The following is a 24,538-nucleotide window of genomic DNA, read 5'->3' on the forward strand; positions in this document are numbered from 1 at the left end:
CGTACAACTCGGTTTCTCTGCGTCAAAACCTGGCCAAAGACACGGGGACCGAAAATCATGCTCTAGTTCCTGCTGGTGAATATAAAATACTAAAATGAACCCAGACTGAGACATTATGCTCAGCAGTGTTTAAATGGGGATAAAGACTCAACGTGAGAAAGTGTAATTTACGTTGTGTAAGAGGGAAACCACATGTAAAAAAACGTTGATGGCGTTCAGTAGGTATTATTCACGATGAAAAACGCTGCCGTTAGAATTCTCGTAATTTGATGATACCCGCTGGAGACCTCCAGCGAGCCCCACACTTAACTGGGGACACTTTCAGTGTTTCACTGTTAAGTCAGGGTGGAGGCCAGTTTGCCTGTGGTCACAGTGAGTAGCCAGGGCTTTCCTGGACATCTGAGCCGTTGTAATAAGACGGGGAAACAGGAGGTTAAAGGTAGGAGGAGAAAAGCCCAAACCGTCTTTATTGGCAGAGATATAAAAGTCCTCCTAGAAAAGCACAGGAGGTGGTGGTGAGTGTTAGAAGCACAGCGACCAGCATGCAAACTGAAGCGTTTCCAGACCCGCTCGTGACCAGCGCGTGCATTGAGCAGGGCGGTCACGGGAAGTGAAGCCCACTGCTGACTCCCTGAACAGCCGCTTACGGTCACTTAGGGCATCCCGGAGGTGTGACTAAGCCCGAGGTTCAAAGTCTCCAGGTGCCGACCCCTCGCACCGGGTCTGCCGATGGCCCGCCACCCCACACAAAATCCCCAGAGGACTCTCCACGGGGTGTCATCTGCTGATTCAGGGTTTGGCTCTGGGGACCCAGGACAAGGAGCCCTGACTCGGGTGCCTGCCTTCGCCCTGTCGTCTGGGGTTGGGAGGGGCTGGGCCCCAGCAGGTGAGCAGGGCCACGTGCCTCCACGTGGACTGCAGCTCCCTCCGCCCACACGGGGTGCAGTCCCACTGCGGGTGGCGTGGCGGGGAGTCCATCCTGTGGGACTAAGCCCACGAGCCCTGGGGTCTCAGAGCAGGTCGGGGGGTGCGGGGGCTCTGCTCGGGGTGGCACAGCGGGTGCACGGTGGGCTCATGTGGAATCCCAACGGCTGTCCTGCTGGTGTCACTGGGCGTCCCGACATGAGGGTGAAGCATTTTTTCAGATGTCTACAGAGCAAATTCACGCTTCCCTTTCTGGGAGATTCTGGTCATTTCCTTTGCCCACTTTCAATTGGGCCACTCTAACTGGGTGGTTCTTTTTCTTACGGATTCATAGAAGATTTTTAAATAATCTAGACAGGATTCTTTATGGGAGCAGCACATATGCCAAAGCGTGGCTTTTTTTTTTTTTTTTTTTTTACTGTTGGTGTTTGGAATATAACCCCTTCTCTTAGCATTATTTACTTATTTAGTTTTGGCTGCGTTGTGTCTTCGTTGCTGCACACGGGCTTTCTCTAGTTGTGGCGAGCGGGGGCTACTCTTCGTTGCGGTGCGCGGGCTTCTCATTGCAGTGGCTTCTCTTGTTGCGGAGCACGGGCTGTAGGTGCACGGGCTTCAGTAGTAGCAGCGCGTGGGCTCAGTAGCTGTGGCTCGCGGGCTCTAGAGCACAGGCTCGGTAGTTGCGGCGCACGGGCTTAGTTGCTCTGCGACACGTGGGGTCTTCCCGGCCCAGGGCTTGAACCCGTGTCCCCTGCATTGGCAGGCGGATTCTTAACCACTGCGCCACTTTTTAATTTTTTATCTTTTTTGCGGTACGCGGGCCTCTCCCTGCTGTGGCCTCTCCCGTTGCGGAGCACAGGCTCTGGACATGCAGGCTCAGCGGCCATGGCTCACAGGCCCAGCTGCTCTGCGGCATGTGGGATCCTCCCGGAGCGGGGCACAAACCCGTGTCCCCTGCATCAGCAGGCGGACTCTCGACCACTGCGCCACCAGGGAAGCCCTTCTTAGTGTTTTTAATTGGCGTTTCCCTGGTTACAGATGAGTAGAGCATATTTCCATCTCTTTGTTTGTCTTTTTGATTTTCTTCTTTTGTGAAATGTCTCTTCAAGTTGTTTGCTTATTTTCCTGCTGGGTCGTCTATCTTTTTCTAAACAATATACAGAAGATAAGTTTTTAAAGCATATTTATGTTATCTTCTGTGTTATCTTACCTGTTCAGCGCTTCTTCACTCTCTTTTTGGTGTTGTGATAGGCAGCGTTTCTCAAGACTTATTTGGTTCCCCGTCCAGCCTCAGTGAGGACCCAGGCTCAGCACCAGCTCTTGGGGGAGGCCCTGGGGGAGGAGTTCCCCTGGGAAGACCCCCGAACCGCCCTGTGCAGCAGGGCAGCCAGGAACCAGCCACAGGGATTGCCTCAGAGCCAAGGTGGGCACTGAGCTCCCCATGGGCCCCCTCCGTCCGGACTCTTGGGGCTGCTGGCCTGAAGGGCCGGCCCCGAGATGGGCAGGAGGATGGGCTGTGGCAGACGCCCAGCGAGTGTGGAGCCCCTGCCATCCCGGGGGCTGTGGCCCGGGTCCCTGGGACGGTGCGGGGCAGCAGGCAGGCGGCCTGGGGGAGCTGTCCTCCCCAGCACGACCCAGAGGGACCCTGGAGGTGTGATGCTTGGCTTCGAGGACCCCTGCCTCGGGGCCAGGTTCCCTGAACACCTTCCAGGACCCTCCCCCGTGACGAGGAGCCGCTCTGAGGTGACAGGGTCCCAGCCCGAGAAGGGGTCTGCAGGGGCCGGGTGGTCTCCCTGCAGGTGACCAGAGCCAGAACGGAGGTCCACTGTGAGCCCGCGTTGTTAACTTGGGCCTCAGTCACTTGGAACTTGGGGGAGGCTGGTGTGCAGTAGTCCTGGGTAGAGGCGCTTTTTCTATCCAAGACTCATCTTGCACCCCTCGCCCCCCGTACCACAGTCTCCTGAAGTATGAGACACAAGCCTGAGGGTCCCCTCCCTGGTGGGAGAGCAGGGCCCGCAGCGGGACCGGGTACAGTCTGCAGCCTCCGAGCCCCAAGCCTGCCTGGGGATGGCGGGAGGCAGGTCCTGAACCACGGCACATGCTGCTGTACCTTCTGCCCAAGCCCTCGTGAGAGGGGACAGGGACCCCACAGCCCGCCCAGGCAGGGGTCTTAGAGTGCCACGACGAGACCCTCGGGTGGACACGGGCTCTTCCCCCCCATTCCACACGCTCACACCGCATCCCCAGTGCAAACCTCATGCTCCGGAACCTCCTCCTGGCTGCCTGGCCCCCGAGGCTTCCCAGGTGCCCAAGAGGAGGGCGAGGTAGAGTCCTGACCACGGCCCCTCCCTGAAGGACGGATGGTCTGCTGCTCCTCCATCTTCCGGGCAGCGGCCGGAGTTCAGGACCTGGGAGGGCAGCTCTCTGCCCTTGACAGGCGAGGCCTCGGGCCTGCTGGGAACTCACGGCCACAGTCAGGTCCCTGATGGAGGCCGGGCTGCCGGGAAGGGTGTCCCCCTGGAGACAGGAAGGTGCAGCCAAGCCTGGCCCACACTTCCGGGTCCAGCGGGCCTCTTGGAGCCTGCAGTGATGTGCCAGGCTGGGGGCCAGGAGGTCCCGCTGCTGCAGAAGGGCTGCAGAGGGTGTGGTTCAGTGCTGTGTGCCCCACCCCACCTCCCCCAGGCAGGCCCTTGAGGATACCTGGAGGTGCCCATGCAGGGTGCCCGGGGCATGGAGAACCTGATGGTCATTCCCAGCTCTGTGCTCTGTGACCAGGGCCATGGAACGTGCTGCAGACTGTCTCTGACAGTCCCGCCTGGAGGGCCTGCTCTGGGCATCCCTGAGTTCCCCGAGACCACCCTGCTAGGCCCCCAAGCTCCTGCTGATATCACGGAGGACGAAGGTGGCTCTGGCCATCTGGCCACCCCTGGGGGCCTGGAATGCCGGGGGTGCTCCCCCAGCCCCCACCCCTGGAGGCCCCAGCTGAGCCCCCCAAGCCCCAGGTGGGCGGGGCTGCCTTCAGGGCGGGCAGACTAAGGTCCTGGACGGCACACCCCAGCCGGCACGCCTGTCGGGGGACCTCGGGACGCAGCCCTGCCCAGGACGCAGGAAGCCGTAGCTCGCCAATCTCACAGGAAAATGCTGCGACTCTTCTGAGAGACCCACCCATCAGGGCGCACAGCTGCCCCCGCAAGGAAGAGGCACCTCTGAGACCACTGGGTGTGGACCGGGGTCGAGATGAGGGCCAAGAGCGTTGTGGGGTGCCCGCCTTACGGTCCTGCGGAGGCCAAACACGCATCCGTGTTCGGCCTCTGGGGCACGGCGCGGGCCGGCGCCGTCCCGATGAGGGGCCTCCTTCCTCTCTTGACAGGTGGACTTGGGGTGGAGGACTGTGCTGTGCACGCCCTGTCCTTTGTTTCTCCCTCTTTCTGCCTTCTCTGGCTTTAGTAAGCATTTGCTGTGGTTCCGTATCCTTTCGGCCCCCAGCTGCCAGTTGCACTTCTTTGTGAGATTCTGGGCGGCCGCCCCGTGCCTGGGCGCCCACTTGCACCTGCCGCACGTTTGCCTGTGAACACTCGGCTCCGGGGTGGGGCGAGCGGGCACCTTAAGCCGGTGTTCCCAGGCCCTGCGCCCTTGACAAGCTGAAATGGCCAGCACGTTGCTAGCATTATTGTTTTGACCAGCTTTCTATAGGAATAAAAAAAACAGAGGTTTTTCTCTAATTTTGTTATGTTTGAAAAACTCGGCAAAACATTGAGAAATGTTCTCTACTCGCTCGGTCAGGGCGCCTGGATGCAGGTCTCCAGCCTCCGCTGGGCCCTCTGTCTGCACTTAGCAGTGGGTGTGAGTGTGCATCCCGGTCTGGAGACGAACCCCACTTCTCACCGCCTGTCTTGTGCACCCCAGACTCAAGTCAGGCAACTCCTGAGGATCCCTGCCGGGGTTCCAGGGGCTGCAGCCCCACCTGGTTGGAGCCCCCGGTCCAGCGGCCAAGCAGGGTCCCCTCCCCTCAGGGAGTTGGAGCGTGGGTGCCAGGAGAGGTGGCGGGTGCAGGAGACGACGCTCACTGGCAGGACCCCAGGAGCCACTGACCCTGCTGGGACGGGCCCTGGCCCCAGAGGCCACCCTAGCCCACGTTGGCGGCCTGTCACTCCATCAAGGGCCCTGGGGTCTCCCAAGCCGGTCAGCCCCCTTCCTGACTGCCCACAGCCCACACCATCCCCTAGGCATGTAGACGCTCTCTGGGCAGGAGGGGGTGTCCCCAGGCAGCCAGCGTGGAGGAGAGGAACTGCAAGTGTGCCCCTCCCTCAGGGCAGGCCCCTCCAGCAGCTGTGTGGCCCCGCCCTACCCTGGGGTGGCTGCGTTGGCTCCTCCGCCAGCCTCTGGGAATACTCTCTGGAGGAGCGGGAGCCCCACCCCAAGACAAACATGGCTGCCTTGTGCTGGCGTGGGGCACACGCCCCTCCTGGGCACAGCCGGGCTCCAGGGCCGGGCAGCTCGCCGGGGAGCCCTCCTGGACCCCGTCCCCGCCACCACCTGAGTTGCTTCCTGCTTTTCGGGAAGGCTCAGGCCAGCAGCATCTCCCTGGGGTAGGGGCTTCCCTGTGGGGCCCAGTGGGTTGGGGACCAGAGCAAGTGTCTCTAGCCCTTGAAACTGGGCGGCTGGGGCAGACCCAGGCCCAGAGCTTGAAGCCATGGAGGGGAGGCCTTACAAGCAATCCTCTCGTCTGTAGGATGCATCCATTTAATAGAAGTTTCCAGCACTGAGCGTGCAAAACCTGTCAGAAACAGTCACACAGGAACCGCGGTGGTGCCCCGAGTCCCTCCCTCAGGAGGAGAAATGTCCCTCGTGGACGCCTGGGTCGGTAGCCCAGCGGCTGAATTGTGCTTCAGGTCTGATGTTAAAAGGAGGTCAGATGGCGTGGCTGCGAAAGTTCAGCGTAAAAACAGAGGAAAACGCTGTCATCTGATTCTCTTCCCCAAAGTCAAGGGCCGCGGGAGCCCCAGTGACTCGCAGGGCCCCTGTGGGGTCTCACAGCAGCCCCGCCTCCCTCCCAACGAGCCCAGGCTGCCGGCACCTCTCCAGAGCCCGCCCCGTCCCTGCCAGGGGCCCGGCTGCGCTGCAGACCCTCTTGCTGTCCATTTCCTTCTGGAAAAGGCTCCCTTCGCTTGCCTGCCTCACCGTTCCGGAGACCCTTGCGGCCCGACTCTGGGCCAGACCCTCAAGAGTGAGATCACAGGGGACCCACAGGGCAGACGAGGGTGGCCCACCGCCCCGTGACTTGGCTGAGAGCCGTGGGCGATGCCCAGGAATCAGTACCAGCCGTCGCCGTGGAAACGGGCAAGTTCAGGGGCTGCAGTGTGCCCTCCTGCTCCGGTGCGAGCCCCCGGCCCGGGCCTCTGCGGTCCAGCCTGGCTCCTGTCCCTGCACTGCGGCCAGACCCGGTCACGAGTTGCGGTGCGTTTGTGCAAAGGGCCAGGGATTGTATAGACTTGTAAAAACAGGTTAAAAAGGCTTCCCACCAGCGTCTGGCAGTGCCCGGGGCAGCCTCGGCCCTCACAGGGTCCAGTCCCGGGAGCAGCTCTGGGCTGGGCGGCAGGCGGGGGTCGGGGCCCTGCGCTCATGCATCACGCGGCTCACGGACCCTGGCAGGACAAGGTCAGCCCGGAGGGCTCCACATGGCACTCAGAACTGCGTCTCGTCCCGCGTCTCAGGGTTGCAGGAAGCCAGCTTGTTGCTGCAGCTGCTCTTCCGGCTCCGGGAACTGCTGGCCACGTGGGCCAGGGGGTCGGAGCGGATGAGGTACCTGCGGGGAGGGCGGGAGGTCCCTGATGTCGCCCTGTGCCTGGGAGGCTGGGCTGGACGCCCACGCGTCAGATGGGCAGGTGTCCACACTCGCCCGGGGACCCAGTACTTACACGATGTCGTTGGGCTCCAGCCGCGTGTCCGGTGGGGGGTTGATGAGCACATAGGAGAGGGTGTTCTGGTGGTCGTTCATCTCGTCTGTGGAGACAGGGCCCAGCGCGCAGTCACCACTCAGCCCCCTGCCTCCACCTCTGCTCTGGGGGGCCCCGAGGAGCTGGCGGCTCTGGTCCAGCTGCAGAATCCTCCCGGCCTTTCAGCCGTCCTGCCTGAGCCCTCGTCCTGGCGAACCCAGCAGGGCCGGTCCTCCCTGACCGGCACTGGCCTCGGCCCCCGCGCTGCACGGGCATGGGGGCGGCCATGAGGGCAGCAGGCACTGGCTCCCACGGTCTCCCGACGGCTCGCTCATCTGAGTCATCAGCATCTTAGGATGCACTGACCCTGAACACGGAGCACACCTGTGCACACTGACACGTGTGCACACACCTACACACCCGTACTCCTAGTGCAGTCCTCAAACTCACTCCCTCCCCCGCCCCCCAGTGCCCTGCATCCCCGCCCCATACAGGCCACCCCTGACCCCTCCTCAACCCTCCGCTTCGGACTTGTCCTTTCTTTCCCAAGACCTGCTCCCGTGGCCCCAGCCCGGAGTCCGCCCGGCTCAGTCTTCCAGAGGGGCCCTTGGGCACACACGGGGGCCGAGCTGCCTGTCACAGAGACAGCCTGGGGTCCAGCCCACGGGGTGGCTGTGGATTCTGGAGAAACCCTGGTCACCTCACAGGTGCCTCTCTGGCCAGATACAGGGACAGGGCTGGCCACTGTCTGGCAGTGACCCCAAGCCCACTGGCAGGAAACGAATGGCTGGCGGCCTCAGTTTCCCCATCTGGATCAGGCCCTGGGTGGCCTCTGCCCCCAGCCCCTCCCGTTCCCTTCTCAGCACCATCCCTCCTGTTGGGAGGGCGCCAGCCAGTCCACTGAGGGGCGGGATTCTCTGCGAATCTGGGGCAGCTGCCTGCTGACTAGGTGGGCGGGGGGCTGCAGCTCGCTCCTCTGAACTGATGAGTTCAGGGCCGTATCTGGCAGTGCGTTCGGGACCCGCACGATGGCAGGCGGAGCGCGGCGTGCTTCCTGGGGACAGGTCGGGGCACAGGCTGGGACCCGGGAGCTGACGGACATGCGCAGACCCTGACGGGCATCAGCTGGTGCCAACCTCGCATCCACGCCCGGGAAGGGGACAGCCTGACCCCCTCGCCCACCCCCCCATGCGCGGTCACGAGCCAGGTTGGCTCACGCTGGAGGCTGCGTGCCTCCAGGGTGGGCAGCACGGAGCTGGGCGGTGGGGGCAGCGGGTGGCGCAGGTGGGAGCGGGGAGGCTCCCGAAGGCTCTCAGGGACCCCGCACCCCTGACCACAGCCAGGGCAGCTCCACGGGGACAGGCAAGGAAACGGAGAGGCCGGTGCCGGGCCGGGCCCCTCTGTGTGGCCGGGGAGAGGGGGATTCGCGCCTGCCTCGCTGGGCCCTCCCCTCCAGCCTGGACCCTGCTTCTCCCCCGGGGGGCATGGATCACGGGTGTTCCCGGCCCGAGGCAGGCCCAGCTCCGTGCTTACGGGGGCCCCGCTGTGGCGCCCGGGGCTGGGTGTGCTCGGTCGCGAGGCCCAGACCCCGACTTCCCTGGGACGGGGCGGCCTCGCCGTGCCAGCTGTGCTCTGGTGAGGGGCCGGGGGCTGGCGATGGCACTCCTGGCCAGTGACCAAGGGCAGTGCTGCTGCACTCCCCCTCGCACCCCATACCTGGCACTGCAAGCCTTGTGCAGGCCCTCCTCCTTCAGCCCGCAGACCAGACACCTGGCCCGGCCCTGGGCGTCCACGCGTTCCTCTGGAGCCCCACCCTGACCACAGCCTCACTCTCCTCCGTGCACTGGGGGCAACTGTAGCACCCTCCCCCGAGATGCAGGCCGCTGCGGGGTCCTCGTGGCGGTGCCCTCCCCGGGGGACTGACTGCCCTGCAGGCCCCCAGGGTCAGCCTCTCCTCTGGTTTTACGTCCTGGCTTAGGCACCTCTCGGTGTCTGCACGTCGGTGGGGGCTCAGGAGACACCACCTGGGGAGCCTGTGGGTGCGGCCACCCCTGCCTGGGAGCCTTGGCGGGGAGCAGGGGTGCAGCCGGGTGCAGGGAGGGGGGCGACGCAGCCACCCCATTCGCGGAAGCCCCAGGCTTGGACTTGGGCTGGCCTGGGGGCTCTGCTGTGAATGCGGTCGTGGGGTGCTGGGTGAGGAAAAGCACAGGGACCCCAGAGATGCCAGGGCTTCGCCTGCTCAGGCCCAGCTGGGCCGGCCCCCAGCAGCTCCCCCGCCGTGAACCCCGGAGCTTCTCGCTCCTGGGCCTGGGTCTACCCCTGGCCGTCCAGTCCCACCTGAGCTAACACCTACCTGGGCTCAGGAGGCCCGTCAGCTCTGGGGTCACCCCTAACCCCAGGGGGCCGGGGCGTGTGGGCTCTGAGCCTCCCCGGATCGTGAGGGGCCCCCAGGGAGCGAAGGGGTCCCGGCAGTGAGGCCTGGGCCCTGGACTCTGCTCTGACCTCTGTTGGGGTCTGGGGACTGTGGGGTGTCTTCTTGGAAGACACAGGGGGCCCCCCGCAGCACCTGAGCCTCCCCATGAGAATGGGGTACAAACGGGCTTTGCCTCAACTGGAGAGGGAACCCCCTCTCAAAGCCCCAGCTGGGGCGTGGAGGTCAACCATCCATCGGGCTTGGGTGGCCCTCCAAAGGCTCAGGGCGCAGCAGACCCCAAGGCCCCAGGCCCCAGCCCAGGCCTCACCGTGCTCCACCACACCGGGGCACGGGCACCCTGGCCTGGGACCCTCCATCTGGGTGCTTCCCAAGAGCTGGGTGGGCTGCCAGGGGCTGGCTGCAGGCCGATGGCCACCTGCGTGCTCAGGGCAGGGCTTCTCTCAGACAACAGTCGGGGCAGAGGGGCTGGGGTACTAGGGTCAGTACCGAAGTCAGCAAATGAAGGAGGAAAGTTAAGGTCCCTGCGGTGGGGCGGCCTGGGAGCTCGTGGGCCCCTGCCTGCAGGGAGCCTCTCTCGTGTCTTGTCCTGTCTGCCTGCCTGGCCGGGGCGGGCGGCCGCCAGGTGGACCGTCGGCGAAGGGTTGGCCTGCCCCTCTGCCAGACTCCGGCCACCGGAGCAGAATTACCTTGCAAATATCCCAGGTTTACCCGATTCATGACATCACTGGCTGTTAAATTTGCTACATCCTCTACGGAACACACAGGAAGAGGGACAGACAGAAAGAGAGAGAGAGACAGGTGAGCAGGCAGGGCGGAGGAGGTGGCCGCGGGGAGGGGGACAGGGGCCGGCGGCACGGCAGGAGGCCCGTCTGTCCCTGAACAGAAGTCGGCCCCTCATCTGCCAGGCTCTGGTGGGGGGGCAGGGGGCGAGGAGGCCCAGGGGAGCGCCGAGTGCCCACCCAGGGGCGCCCACTCTGGGGCTCGGCTGGGCTGGAGCCTCTGCCAGTGCACGGTGCAGGGCCGTGAACACGGGACGCCCCACTCGGAGCCCCGGCAGTCGGTGTGCCACCCAGAAGGGGCGTGACAGCGCCCTCCCGGGGAAGGGACGCCGAGGGGGGACAGAGGTCAGTTGGGGCTGGGCAGCTCTCACGGGCGGCCGTCCGCCTCGGGCCCCGCAGATGGCCAGGCCCAGGTGACCCTTGGGCAGCTCCTGGGTGAAGCCCGAGCTGCCTCATCCCACTTGGAGGGGACTCAGGGGTCCCTGACCCAGGAGGTGGGCGCCCGGGGACAGAGCCAGGGGCCTGGGAAGTGGGCAGAGTCCCCGAGATGGAACCCAGCAGAGGCCAGAGCCTTCACCAGGCTGGGCGGCGGTGGGGGGCTTGGGCCCCTTCCGGCCCCATCAACGGAGGCAGCAACTGTGGAGTGAGGGGAGGGGGTGGGCTTCTCTCCTCTGGCCGAGCCAGGGCACCCCAGGCCTGTTCACGGTCACGTCACAAACCTCTCCCCAGAACAAGCTATGGAGAAAATCTGCCGATGAAGACAAACGCCCTGGCGCTGTCGCCCTGAAGTCGCAGGGATGGGGTGGCCGTGCGCCGGGAGCAACGGTGGGGCCCCCGTGGCCCGGGAACAGTGTTTTGGTGCTCGGCCGTTCGACTGGCGGCCCCCAGATCCGCCCCCGTAACCCCGAGCTCCAGCTGCTGGGAGGGCAAGGGGAGGGGTGGCCGGGGGCTCTGGGCTTTCCCTGCCACACCCTGTTCTTGTTCTCACAGTACGCAACGGGCCCCCGTGTTTCTGACCCCAGCAGGACCGGCTGCAGGTGGCCGGTCTGTCCCTGACCGAGGCCTGTGCCCTTGGCTTTCGGGGAGCCCAACCCAGCCCTCCCCACCCCCAGCTGCCTCCTGGAGGAGAGCTGCCTGCTGGGCTCGGCCAGCCTGGGCCTTTATTTTACAGATGGGGAAACTGAGGCCCCAGAGTGGAGGAGTGAGGCCGCCCTATGCGGAAGCTCCACACGGGGAGCTCTGACGGGCCGCGGGGCGGGTGCCCCGGCGGGCAGAGCACGGGCTAGGAAGGCAGACGGGCAGACGGCCCTGCGGCCTTACCGTAGCCGGTGGTGGGCAGCCCCAGGTGCTTCATGCGGTTCTTGACCAGCTCGGAGAGCTCCTGCCGCTCGGACCGCTGGTGCAGGCTGAGCCGCTGCTGGCTGATCCACTCGGCCGCCGCCTTCCCCGAGTGCCGGGCGCCCTTGCGGCTCAGCCTCCGCGCCCACGGCAGGCTCTTGCGCCGCAGGAGTGGGCGCTCCGCCGAGCCACCGCCCACTGTGTGCCGGCCGTGGGCGCTGCCGCCGCCGCCCGTGCCTGCCTGTGAGCCCCAGGGCCCCTGCGCCTCCCGGGTTTCCTCGCGGTGCTCCACGCTCACCGAGACCTGGGACTGGCCGGGGAGGAGGGGTGAGGGCCCAGGAGAGGAGGGGGACCCAGGGAGGGGGGATGGGGAATGGGGGAGGGGCTGGGGTGACCCACGGAACAGCTGGGGTGACAGGGAGGAGGACAGTCACAGTCCCTGGGGGCACCTCAGCCCAGGGACGCCAGTGCCTTCCTCTGCAGCTGGGCAGAGGGTGCCGGGCCACAGCCCCAAACCACTCAGCCGTCCGAACTGCTGGCTCTAGGTCTGTCTCTGATTTGCTGGTGAGAGGGGGCACCTCCCTCAACCTCTCCGGGCCCTGCATGTCCTGACTTTGCCATGGGGCCGGGGGTAGGCACCTCCTCTGTGTGACTCAGTTTCCTCATCTTTGGGGGCAGGAGAGAGCGGGGCGGGGCGCATGGTGGGCTGGGAAGTGCCAGGGCCTTGCATGGCTCAGTCGGGGTGTGGGGCTCTGTGGGTGTGGAGATTGGGATGGACAGCGGGGAGGAAGGGGTACCTGCCAGGACGGGGGCCGTGGCACGAAAGGCAGATGTCATGGGGGCTGGGGGGGCCTGGGCTTCCCGTCCTGGGCCTCAGTTTCCCCGTCTGTGTGGGGGCTGGGGTGATGCCAGGAGCCCTCTCTGAGCTGCACCTTGGCTGGTGCATACTGGGGCCTTGCTCCCTGACCTGTCACCCAGAGCCCAGGGCCCTGCGCCCCTGCCAGGCGGGACTTGTGTTAAGTGAACCCCTGTGGGCCTGAAGGGACCACTCACCTGGGCCCTGAGGTTGTGAGGCTGCAAAGGAAACCAGGGCAGCCTGGGTACCTGTGGGGCTCCTGCCCTGACCGCCAAGGCTGCCTGAGCCCTCGTGGACTCAGGACCCGTGGGCAGGCCACCCTCTGCAGTTCCAGCGGGCGGCACAGGGGCCCCACGGTGCTCTCGAGCCTCCCCTCCCCCATGGGGGAGGGTCACAGCCACCCAGGGGATGTCCACGTATGGAGGTATGTGGGCCTGACCCCAAAAGGGCCTGACGGCAAAGGCCCAGATCCCCAAACTAGAAATGGGGTGGCCCGAGTCACAGAGAAACGGGGCCGCCTCGGGGAGCCCTTCTCCCCTCCCCGCACCTCCGAGAAGACGTGGCACTCGGTCCTATAGATGCCGATGGGGATCTCGGCGCTGGAGGAGCACAGCTTCTGGAAGAGGCGGCCGTAGGTGCGGATCCACAGGTCGTCCTCTGTGACCTTCATCTGGAACGGGGAGCCTGGGCTGGGCCGGCCTCGGGCAGGAGGACCCTCCCCAGCAGGGCCCGCCCGCCCTGCCCGCCCGGCCCAGGCACTTACGGCACAGAGGTAGCCCGAGCCCGGCGTGGTGTCCAACCCCAGGAGCAGCCTGGTGATGGGGATCATGTAGTCCTTCACGAAGGACTGGAGAGGAGGGGCCGCGGTGAGGCCAGGTGGTGCGGGCAGATCTGCCTCCGCATCCCCTGGACACGCCCGCCGGGCACCCACAGCCTCCCATGCGGTGCGCCCAGCAGACAGAGCCGGCGGCCTTTCCTGGCCGGGGTCGCTCACTAGGTCAAAAGGGATCAGAAACCCAGAGGCTGCCGGGAGCCGACCCCAGGCAGCGCTCTCCTGGGAGGAAAGGACCGGGGACACTCGGGTGGACCCCTGCTGCTCCCCGGCAGGGATGGGGCCCAGAGCCGCCCAGTCCTGGCCGGCCTCCTGGGGACCCAAGGGCTGGAGGCTCGGCGAGGGGCACGTGGCTCAGGACTGGGACTGGACGCCGGGCGCCGGCCCCCCGCCCCTGCTGACCTGGTACAGCAACGTGTCCAGCATGCTGATGCTGAAGACGCGGCCGGCGGCGAAGGGCAGGCGGAACATGAAGGCCAGGTTGGAGCCGTTCTCCCGCTCCCTCTGCAGGATGAGGGGCTCAGACTGGCTGGTGCCCGTGGCTGCGGCCGTGCGGGGCAGGCAGCCCAGGGGCCTCCGCGTGCACGGGGTGTGTGCACGTGCACACGCGTGTGCAGGGCGAGTGTGTGGACACACACAGCAGACGGCCAACCACAGGCCGAGCACCCAGCTATGCGTCCCCCCAGACACACGGGGGGCCAGAGCCGGGGGTAAGGACTCGGGCTCTGCTGGGAAGAAACGGGGGCCTGTGCTTGGCTTAATGCCCTGCCGTTGCCACCGCGGAACCCTAACCCTTGCGGTAATTTCACCCCGGAGCACGAGTCCGTGAGCGAAATGGAGGGGATGGCAGGGCACGCGCGTGAGCAGAGATAGACGTGTCTGCCTGTGCTGCGTGCATGGCGTCGCGAGGCTCCACGTGGGTCCCTTAGACCCACTGTGTACGGCTCCTGTGGCCGTGGAACAGACGACCACAAACCCCGAAGCTGAAAACCACACGCGTTTACTCTCTGTCGGTTTTGGACGCTGCAAGTCTGAACGGATTTCAGGGGCTGGAATCAGGCGTCACAGTGCCGTGCTCCGGCCGGCGGCCCCAGAGGACGACCCTTTCCTCCCCCTCTCGCTGTTTCCAGAGGCTGACCACGTCCCTGGCCTCTGGCCCTTCCTCCACCTCCACGCTGACCTCCGGCCTCCCTCTTGGAAGACCCCTGGTGATGATGTGTGGCCCCTGGGTGAACCAGGGCCCCCTCCCTCTCAGGATCCTTCAATGAATCGTGTTCCCCACCCTGTGCTGGTTCTGGGGCTAGGGCGGGGGCTTCCTGGGGGCATTGTCCCCACCGCACCAGTTCGGCCTGTGGCTGAGAGGTGGCTCCGAGCCCGTGAGACTGTCCTTCCTGCTGGACCAGAACATGCTTCAGACAGACAGACAAGGTGGGCCTCGTAGACCACCAAGGGCCCTCTCGTGGCCCTTCTCACTGGGGCTGCTCCTTGCCTTGGCAGCCTCCTTGCTGCAAGGTTGGACGGCGGGGCCGACAGACGCCGGGGGAAGGAGGCCTCACCTCTGTCCCTCCCCACCAGCAGGGAGCCCGAGGGCGCGCTGGACGGCACGCGGGCATCCAGGAGGGAAACAGTGCGTTATCACGTAAGAGCCGCAGAACCAGAGCCACGTGGCGTGGTGACTCCAGGCCGCGTCTTCCCACGGCAGCCTTCAGAGCCCAGGGCGCACGTTACGAGGACAAACGGAGGATTCCCGAGATCATTAACGTTGTCAGTTTCCCTTCACTCAGAACAATGAACAGTTTGAGAAGAAAAGAACCAGGACCGGTCGGGAGATGGAGGAGGAAGGAGGAGGCCTGACGTTTTAGTGGCTTCACAGGACCTTCCTGCTTTCTGAACGAGGGCCCTGGTTTCACGCTGTCCACGCTGTAGCAGCCGCGTTGGGTCCAGAGGCTTCAGCCAAGCTCCGAGGTCGCACGCGACAGTGAAACATGGGAACACGTGAGGACGAGCCCTCCTGAGAACCACGCGGCTGGAGGGAAGCAGGCGCCTGACTGGACGGGCGTCTGGGGCCCTGCCAAAGGGGAGCCAGTCTGAATGGGCTCCCGGCCGAGGTCACTGTCACAGGTGCTGAGACTGTTACAACGATGACGCCACTGGGAGCCTGTGTCCTGGGATGCGGTGGGGAGCCCCGACTCTAGGAGGTCTTCCTGAGAACACCCTCCAGGGAGACACGGACGCCACCCTCTGCGCCTGAATCACCCCCCAGTGCCAGTGCGACCTCTTGGAAGCACGTTGATCTGAATGCCGGGAACATTTCCAGCGTTCCTTCAGTTTCTACTGATTTAACAGGACTTGTCTTATGCAGGTTGTATGTACAGCGCGATCCCATCTTCCCTCCCCATCCTCCGCGGAATCCACTCTGCGCGGGGTGGGCACGCCAGCTCCGTCTCCCGAGACTGGTGGCATCACGTGGCTCTGCCCGCCCCCCTGCCCCATCCTCAGCCCTGCCCCACGTGGACCTCAGCCAGCAAGCGCCCAAGGCTGCAGCCGCCCACGGTCACACGTGCTCACTTCCTGACTTCTCTTCAGATCACAAGCCACAGGACGGGGCTCCCACCGTGAACCCACAAGGTGGGGAGTGGGCTGCCCGCACCTGCCCCTGGCGATGCTGCTGCAGAGGAAGGTGCGATCGAGTGGTGATGCCTGCCACGGAGGAAGGGGGTGGGAGGTGGATTAGCGATGTCTGCCGTGCAAGGAAAGGGGAGTGGGAGGACGTCTGCTGGGTGTTTGCTGACGGACCTACTTCACGCCCACCTCCGGAACAGGTCGGGGTGCAAGGCCTGTGGGGAATTGGGTTTGCTCGAGGGAAGGCAGCAAGTGAGGACCAGCGCCAGGATGTCAGCCTTAACCCCAATTCTGTGCTGGTCACCCCTGCCCGTGCTTGGATCAGACTGGCCCGAGCGCCTGGATACAGTCCGGCGGGGGCTGCTGAGGCCGACTTCCAAAGCCACGGCCCAGCCTTGAGTGGAGGGAGTCTCAGCTCACGGGTCACCGCAAGGGGGCGTTTAGGGGGGTCCAGTGGGCCGTCGCGTGGGGTGCAGGCCAAGCCTCCTCCAAGAGCAGGACGGCCCGAGCTCCCGGGCCGCTGACTGAGGCCCCCGGCTGCCATCCAAGGAGCTCCAGGGCCACCACGGGCCTCCTGGGGGAACTCACTTCCATTGTCTATCTGGGTTCAGAGCTCCCATGCTGTCCCTCTGTCTGCTTTCGGTGGCCAGGCCTGGCCTGGGGGAGCGGCCGTTCGGGTATCCTCCTCGGTGTGGCACAGGGTCAGCCACGCAAGTGCAAGCCGTCCCCTGACAAGGACCTCAGCCCAGGCTCCCAGGGAATGGTCACTGCTCCCGACCGCAGCGGCCAGGGTCTCCCCCGTGGCAGCCCACCTGCTTCCTGGTTTCATCCAAGGCAGCCTGAGCACGGCCCTGCTCCTTGGTGGAGGGTAGTGCTGCACTGACCCGGGCAGCGGCCTGGGGCCCACAAACGTGCTAGGGTGGCACCACCAGGCCTGCGCCGCCCGTGTCCCTGGGCTCCACACCTGAGCCCAGATGATGCCCTTCCTGGAGCCCGAGAAGCAGACAGCCGACTTCAGCTGTCCCACCGCACTGCTGTGTGACCTGAGGCAAGCTGTGCCCCCTTATCCCCCACCCCGTCTGTACCGGGACGAGCACGTCCCTGATGGGCAGTTGACAGAACGGACACAGTTCAGGTTTGGGCGCGGTGTCGGGGCCGGTGTCACCTGGGCTAGTAATTTCTGGCGTGATGGGCAACCTCTGCCCCACACAAGGCCCGGCCAGGCCCGGCCTTAGGGGGACGATGTCCGCTCCTGGCCGATGACCCTGAGGCCTCCGGGCTACACACTGAAGAGCCTCATGCTGGGGCTGAGCCCAGGTCTCTGAGCCCCCTGGCCGGAAAAGGGCAGGCACCCAGGCCTCCCATGGCCCCAGTCGCCCACTCCCTCCAGGTTGTGGTGCAGGGGCTGAAGCCCTCAGATCGGCAGGTCGGGCAGGGCTGCTCACCTTTTCCAGCTTGGAAAGAGCCAGAGAGTAGCTGTCCTTGGCACGAAACTGCATGAACCGCATGTTGGACGGGTGGGTGAGCTCCGTGGTGATGCTGAGGCTGGGAAAGAGCCTGGGTGGGGGGCGGGTCCCAGTCACGGACATGGGCAGGGGGCTCAGGGCGGGTGCCAGTCACGGACATGGGCAGGGGGCTCAGGGCGGGTCCCGGTCACGGACGTGGGGCTCAGGGCGGGTGCCAGTCACGGACATGGGCGGGGGGCTCAGGGCGGGTCCCGGTCACGGACGTGGGCGGGGGTCTCAGGGCAGCCCGCGCGTCGCACCGGAACATGGTCTGCACGCTGACGATGGTCTTCGCGTCGGCCATGTAGTCCTCCTCGGCGCTCATGGTGCTCTCCTTGTCCACCACCACCAGGTTGTCGGCATAGATGATGCCGCACTGCAGCAGGCTGTCCAGGCTGTGGGGAGACAGCCTTGGGTGCGTCCTGCCCCCTCCCCCTGTGCCCTGGCCGCCCGGGGAGGAGGGGAGAGGGCAGGGGTCCTCCTGCGGAGCGGCGTCTTACTTGTCCACGGAGCCCTCCATGTAGTAGACCATGGGGAAGCAGCAGATGGCCTCCAGGAAGTGGTGGTCAGGCCTGTGGGCACAGCAGGTCCTGGAGGCGCCCACCCTGCTCTGCCGCCAGCCCAGCCCTGACCTGGGCGAGCAGGGGCCCCAGGACCGCAGCGTGTGGGACCAGGGGCGCCTTTAGAGGCCGGTGGGGCTGCTCTTGATTGTACCCACGGGGAAACCGAGGGCCCAGGGGTCAGGACAGCCTCGGCTGGACCCCGGCCTCTGGGCTGCCAGGCCTCTGGGGTAGCAGTGCTGGAGATTGGCCCCTGGGGGCTCACGGTCGTGGGGACCCAGTAGGGCCAGGAGAAGCCCTGCTGGAGGACGGTGGAGCACTGCCGAGGGCCGGGGGCTGCTCCCCTGCCTCCCGAAGGTCTGGGGTGCCCTCTGCCCCTCACTTGTTGTCCAGCAGCAGCACGATGGGGTTGAGCTCTCGGCGGGGCCGGTAGTAGGCCCGGAGCGGCACGATGAAGTTGTACAGCCCGTTGCCCGCTGTCTCCGCCGACACAATGATCAGCTTATTCTTGAAGCCGTAGGCCTTGGCATCTTCGTAGCTGTTGTGCTTGCAGCCCTGCGGGGGAGACGCCAGAATCAGCCACCAGGGAGGGAGAGAGGGTGCTGGGGTGGAGCCCTCGGCCAAATGGCACCTGGTCGCCAGCCACCTGGCCTCATGGGGCTACAGGCCACCAGCCTGCCGCACAGAGCACAGTGTGACCTGGGGCCACTGCGCGAGAGGTCACGTCCAGGAGGGAAGGGAGGAATCTGTGCGAGCACACGGTCTTAGCAGATGCAGATACGGACAGATGAGTTGTGTGTGTGCGCACATTTGGTCGTATGCCTACACACAGTCGTGTGTGCATGTGTGCAAACATTTGGTCATGTGTGTACGCATTGTCATGTGTGCATGTGTGCACACATTTGGTTGTGCACAAATTTGGTCGTGTGCATATACATTTGGTTGTGTGTGCGTGTGCACACACTTGGTTGTGTGCATACACATTTGGTCGTATGTGCTTGTGTGTACACACACTTTCTAGCTCTCTGCGTGGAGAGACTCAGATACAAAGCAGCAGTGAGCACACCAAGTGCCCAGACCTTATTTCTAAACGTGGTTTCCACTAAAAGGAATCAGGTTTCTTGGAGGAACAGTTGGTTCCAGGACTGGAGCAAGGCAGGAACAAGATGCGGGGAGTGGGGGGCACCGTGGGTTCAAAGGCATGGACACGTTCAAAGATGAGGGGACATGTTGGAAGGACCGGGAGGCCAGCCTGAGGACCCACCAGCAAAAGTCCACGTGTCAAAACCAGCGTGATCCATATGGAATGCCAGTGTAGGAGTAACGACCAACTGGTTTGCCCTCTGAGTGAACAAGTGAGGCCACACTGATGTACACAAGTGGCTAAGAAAGGAGAAGCGCTTTCTCCCAGTGAAAAGCTGACATAAGCACAGAAGGAAGTGGCATCAGCGAACCGTCGGCTGGGGCGGAAACGCATCGGGGGAGCTCAGTCAAGACCGGCTCGTGTACCTGGTCCCCATGCATCTCCCCACAAACGACGTCCTAACTGCAAAGGCCAAACAGCAGCTCCTCCAGCAGAGAGACTGGGTGGGCGAGGCACCCGTACCACGCGCTCTAAGGCAGCATCACGGGGAGGCCTCCAGGAGGACGTGGCACCTCTGGGGGGTCCAGCCCCCGACACAGGGGCCCCCCGCCCCGCCCCCCGCCCAGGGACGCTCCACCAAACCCAAAACACGGAGGCCCAGAGACCCTGGGGAGGGGAAGGGGCAGGGAGCGTCCAGATGGAGGGAGACAAGCTGTGGCTCTGGCCGGGAAGGGCAGCGAGGGCTCCTGGGACAGGAGGGCGAGTGGAGCGTGGGCTGCGGGCCAGGCCGGCCGTGGTGAGTGGACGGTGGGTACGAGGGGCACCCTCGCCTCAGCAAGCGCGCGTGGATACGGGAGGGAGAGAACGCGCCCCTACAACAGACACGTCGGGGAGGGCAGGCGGGTCCGGGACATCCCCGGCGCGTCCTTGCCCCTTCCCCAGCTTTGCCGTGACCCACCTTGTCCAGCCGCAGGCAGCAGAAGGGGGCTTTCACGGGCAGGAGGTGGCACAGGGTAGGGGAGCTGCCAATGTAGGGCGAGTTGGGGGGGTAGCCCTTCACGTACCTGGGGGGAGAGACAGGAGCCTCAGCCCGGCCCTCGGGCCCTAGGCTGCCACACGGGGGTGGGTGCCAGACCCCCGCAGACCTGACTGGGCCAGGTGAGGTTGCATGCAACGCATGCACGTGCACATACACACACACACACACACACGAGCTTACACAGGCCACGAAAGAACCTCGAGGGGCTCTGACGGCCCATCACCCCCTGGTGCCCCCAGCACCCCAACACCGGGGCAGACGCTGGCCCGTGGTCCCCGCTCCACTGGCTCCCCTGGGCCAAGCTGGTCACCCCATAGGCTGTACTCCCCCCGCCGTCCCCACGGTGCCCCGCGCACACACACGCGGTGGTCGCCCTGCCATGGTTGTCCCCCCAGGCCGCCTGGAGAGGTGCTGGCCTCCCGCTCCACCTCCGGTTGGCTTAAGGGACGTGGCGTCCGAGGCCAGCCCACCACCTGCCCCAGGTGTGCAGGAGCCCTGCTGGGCCCCTCGATCTCAGAGCCAGTCCCCGGCAGCCTGTGTTTAAAAAGCACGTTTACTCCACCACGGGGCAAAGGCAGGAGCAGAGAGTGGCCGCGGTGACAGCCCAGCTGGGAAGCATCGGCTGTGCAGGCCGGCGGCTGGCCGGGGCCCTGGGATCGGGCGCCACCTGTCTGTCCCGGACGAGGCCAAGTGGCCAAGACCTGGGGACACACTGGGGTCTCTTCTGTCTCATAATCTCAGAGGAAGACCTGGGCCCAAACCCAGGGCAGCATGATGGCTCAGGATGGGCCAGTGGCCTCCAGGCCCGGACGGCACCTCACCCAGGGCTCCCCTGTCTGTGACCTCTGCAGACCACGCTCAGAGGGCAGCCACCCTGCCAAGCGGGCCATGGCACTGAGGCCTGGCCGCCCAGGGCGTGATAGGGAAGGACGAGGGGTGAGGGCCGGCACTGCCTGGCCTTCCCGTCCACGAGCTGGGTCCCCAGAAGATTCCACTTGCCAAACAAGGTCTCCGGGGAAGCTGTTTGGAAGCCTTGTTCAGAGCATGGGGCAGACCCAGGACCAGCGCCGCCGGCCTGCCTCTTCCTGGGCGCCGGGCACTCACGTGCTACACCTCCCCTCTCCCGTGGAAGGCTTCTGTTCCCCCTCCAGCCCCAGCAGCACTCACTCCACCACAGACAGCCCCTCCTCGTCCGACGGCGTCATCTCGTCCTCTGACTGGTCACTCAGCAGGTCGCAGGGCAGCAGGGTCGAGCTGTCGGCCACCTCCAGCACGGGCGCGATGCTGGGCCGCCGGCTGCCTGAGCCGTTCTCCGTGGGGAGCGCCAGCTTGCTGCCCCCGCTGCCTCCGCCGCTCTGTGCTGGCTGGCACTCCGTGTTCTGGAGGTCCATGGCCACTGTCCCTGGAACAGAGCGGCTGAACTTGGCTGGAAGCCCCGCCCGTCTGTCCTGGGGGCAGGGGTTCCCGGAGTGGAGGTGGACAGAGGCTTTCTCTTTGACGCAGGGCGGTCTCACCAGGCCAGGCACTTGGACATCGATGCCGACACAGGTCCCCACAGGAAGGCAGGAAGCCCCCACGGGACAGATGTGCAAACTGAGGCCAGAGAGACGGGACTTGCCCGGGGTTACGCTGCAGGCCTGAGCACCTGGGTCTTTTGGGTGGGTCCCCCGCCCGCCCCGCCCGCCCCGCCCTCCCACCGGGAGCTGCACTCGGCCTCACCCATGGAGGCGATGATGCTGTGCACGGGCAGGCGGGACGAGCCCTCGTACAGCCCCTGCCCCGCGAGGCCCTTTTTCTTCTGCTTTTCCTCCTGCTTGAAGATGAAGGCCGAGTTCTCCTCCTTGGTGATGTTGATGTAGAAGCAGGTGTCGGAGGTGGCCAGGATGTGCCGGGGCCCCGGGTTCAGCAGGATGCTCTTGTTCTCCTCCCGCTTCAGGCCAATGAGACACACGCCGTACCTGAGCGGACAGGGCGGGGGCTCGATGGGGCCCAAAGCTGCCTCTCCTGGGCTCCTTGGGGGCTGACAGTGCAGCCCTCCCCTCATGGGTGTCGGGATGCCTTCCCACTCGACGCAGAGACCCACCGGGGGCGGCCTCGAGGGAGCCTCAGAGAGAGAGAGAGAGGGGCCCCGTGCGGGTCTCACGGCTGAGTGGGCGTGATGCCTGACCCTGAGGCCCTGCTGGGCCACCCTGCAGCGGGCACAGGCCCCGCGCATTTCAGCCTCCGGACCCCGCCCCGCACTCCTCCCACCCTGGCCTGGACCCGGGGTGGGGGGTGGCGTACTTCTTGTGCGCGTGGAAGGCAGCGTAGGTGAAGCTCTTGCCCTCGTACTCGCCGAAGAACTTGCTGTCGCCCATGCGGATGTGGTAGACCTCGTTGCCCGAGCAGCGCCCGTACATGCGCTGCCACTGCTCCGGTGAGTCCTGGCCTTCCCTGGGGCGTGGGGAGGGTGTCACCCCCACGGCTGCCCCCGCCCAGCCGGGCTGTGGTGCCCCCCAAATGTGGCTTCTGCCGGTGTGGGTGGAAGCCAGCGTGACCCCTGACCGCAGCCCCTCCCCATCTGGCTGAGACTAGACCTGGGTGGCCTGATGGGTCCTTGGCCAGTTTTAAAAAGCTGTAAACACAATGGTCTGATTTTTAGGGGTGTCAAAATGTTTCGGAGTCAAGACTGGCCTCTGCGGCCTGTGGGTCCTCCCAGGAGCCCCGGGCCACGTCCTCTTCCCCTGCCTGGTCCCTCCCTTAGGGCCGCCCAGGCCCCACACGGAGCCGAGGCCGCCCGTCGGGGCCCCCCACACCCCAGCCTGGTCTTCCCAGAGAGAAGATGGCGCCCCTCCTCTGTCCCAGGGCAGCCCCTTGCCTCAGGCTCTGTCTGGGACCCCAACCCAGGTGCCAAATGCCAAACACACCTTCTCTCACAAACCAAGCCCCGCCGGACCCTGTCACTGCCTAAATCCCAGGACTCTCCTGCTGCCCCTATGGCCCTCTGCGCCGTAGACCCTCTGGGCCCCGCCTGCAATTCCCAGCAGCCCCCAGGCCACCCCCCAGCTCCGACCCTCGCTCGGCGAGGCACCGACTGCTTCCTCAGCTGGGTCCTCGGCGGCCGCCCGCTGCGGCATCCTTGCCGTGTCCCCGGGCCTCGCCCCCCTCCCATCACAGGTCCCCTCAAGGCCTCCCGCTCCCCCAGCAGCCCCCTGGTCTCCCTGGCTGCGCGGTCCTGGGAGCAGCACTCACTGGCCGCGGGACGTGTGCACCAGCAAGGTGATGAGCGTGGGCGTGGCCGGGCAGATGCAGCTCAGGGCCAGCATGGCGTACTTGCACTCCTCCTCACACACCACGTGCTCTGTGGGCCGGAGCGCCAGGGCCACCACACGGCTCTTGCTGCCCCACGGCAGACGCCCCCTTGCCCAGCACCCCCCAGAACCCCTCCCTCCTCTGCTCAGCCCCACCCAGTGCCCCGCCCCTGGGAGCCTGTTCATTCTCTCGGCTCTTCTGTGCTTGTCTCCGGGCTTGACCGAGAGCTCCAGGGCTGGGGGCGGGGGGGCTGCTCATGGTTCCCCCGGGTGCCCAGCACAGGCCTGCTCGCCTGTCCCCTCCAGGGGTCGGCACAGGTGCCCAGCCCGGGCATTATGCCCACAGAGGTGGTCGTCAGACAGTGCCCCCGCCCTCCCTGATGCCCAGGCCCAGGCGCAGACCCTGCACGGGCTCTGCCTCTGTCCCCCACCCTGGCGCGCTTACCCGGGAGCACACAGGCGCCCCCCTCCGGGCCAAACATACCTGCAAACTTGACGTGAAACTTGTTCTCAGGCTTGAGGATCTGGACGTAGAGAGGGCAGTTGGGGGCAAAGTCCTTCACAGCCCAGGCACGCAGAATGGTCTGGTGGTCCTGGGGCGGGGAGGCCACGGTCGGTGCCGACGGGCAGCAGCAGGCTGGGGGAGAGGCTCTGCCCCTAGGCGCCCTCCCCCCGGCCTGCGGGCAGGTGGTGGGCGGCAGTGGGGGACACTCACCGCTGCGGTGCGGTCCACCTCGTTCCGGCTGCTGAGGATAAAGCAGGCCTCCCCGTTGTCCATCCTGCAAAACACCGGGTCTGAGCATCACCAGGGCCATCTGTGGTGCTCCCGTCTCGGCCGTCAGGGAAAGAGTTGGGCCTTGTCGAGACCCCAGCTCGCTCTGACCAGCCCTGGATGGGCTGAGGATGGGCCCCCGCTAACCCGGGGTGGGGCTGGGGCACGGAGTGAAGGGCCCACTTGGTGGCAGAGATGCTGGACCCTGCCCGCTGGCCTTTCCTCTCCCGGGACAGGCTGCCCGAGGCCTGGGGATGACCCGTTCTGCTCCCCTCGTGCCCCCCAGAGCCCCTGGCTGCACAAAGGGTGGCTGAGAAACTGTCCACGCCCCAGGGCTGGGGGGCCTGGCGGCTCCCACCCCGTCACCCAGCACCCCAACTTGTCCCTGTCTGGGGCCTTGATTCCTGGGCGAGCCTGTGGGGCCCGAGGCTCAGGAGGTGGTTGTGGGGGGGACCCGGCTGCCGGGCCTCCTGCTCCCTTGGCCTCCACACAACCCACATTTCACCTCGAAGGTTACGTCAGGCCCTGGAATAAAATCCTGATGGGTGATGGGGGAGCCTCCGGGGTGTC

The 24,538-nt window shown here is 65.5% G+C and overlaps 1 protein-coding gene across 1 annotated transcript in view; it reads right to left on the bottom strand.

The window, feature by feature from the left end:
• Window positions 1-5,768: 5,768 nt before the first annotated feature.
• KCNT1 (potassium sodium-activated channel subfamily T member 1) overlaps window positions 5,769-24,538 on the bottom strand; it is a 66,372-nt gene continuing 47,602 nt past the window's right edge. The window contains exons 14-30 of the mRNA XM_081237106.1: window positions 23,912-23,975; window positions 23,681-23,789; window positions 23,138-23,246; window positions 22,190-22,339; window positions 21,626-21,864; window positions 21,074-21,308; window positions 19,826-19,931; window positions 18,166-18,338; window positions 17,724-17,795; window positions 17,484-17,618; window positions 17,164-17,275; window positions 13,499-13,600; window positions 13,028-13,111; window positions 12,812-12,934; window positions 11,391-11,718; window positions 6,840-6,924; window positions 5,769-6,727 (exon numbers count right to left, since the gene is read on the bottom strand). Of these exons, the coding sequence (XP_081093232.1) occupies window positions 6,607-6,727; window positions 6,840-6,924; window positions 11,391-11,718; window positions 12,812-12,934; window positions 13,028-13,111; window positions 13,499-13,600; window positions 17,164-17,275; window positions 17,484-17,618; window positions 17,724-17,795; window positions 18,166-18,338; window positions 19,826-19,931; window positions 21,074-21,308; window positions 21,626-21,864; window positions 22,190-22,339; window positions 23,138-23,246; window positions 23,681-23,789; window positions 23,912-23,975 (2,347 nt within the window). The 3' untranslated portion in view covers window positions 5,769-6,606. The remainder of the gene's footprint in view (window positions 6,728-6,839; window positions 6,925-11,390; window positions 11,719-12,811; window positions 12,935-13,027; window positions 13,112-13,498; window positions 13,601-17,163; window positions 17,276-17,483; window positions 17,619-17,723; window positions 17,796-18,165; window positions 18,339-19,825; window positions 19,932-21,073; window positions 21,309-21,625; window positions 21,865-22,189; window positions 22,340-23,137; window positions 23,247-23,680; window positions 23,790-23,911; window positions 23,976-24,538) is intronic.

Source organism: Mesoplodon bidens, assembly GCF_964165515.1.
Source record: "Mesoplodon bidens genome assembly, chromosome: 6".
NCBI classification, from domain to species: domain Eukaryota; kingdom Metazoa; phylum Chordata; class Mammalia; order Artiodactyla; family Ziphiidae; genus Mesoplodon; species Mesoplodon bidens.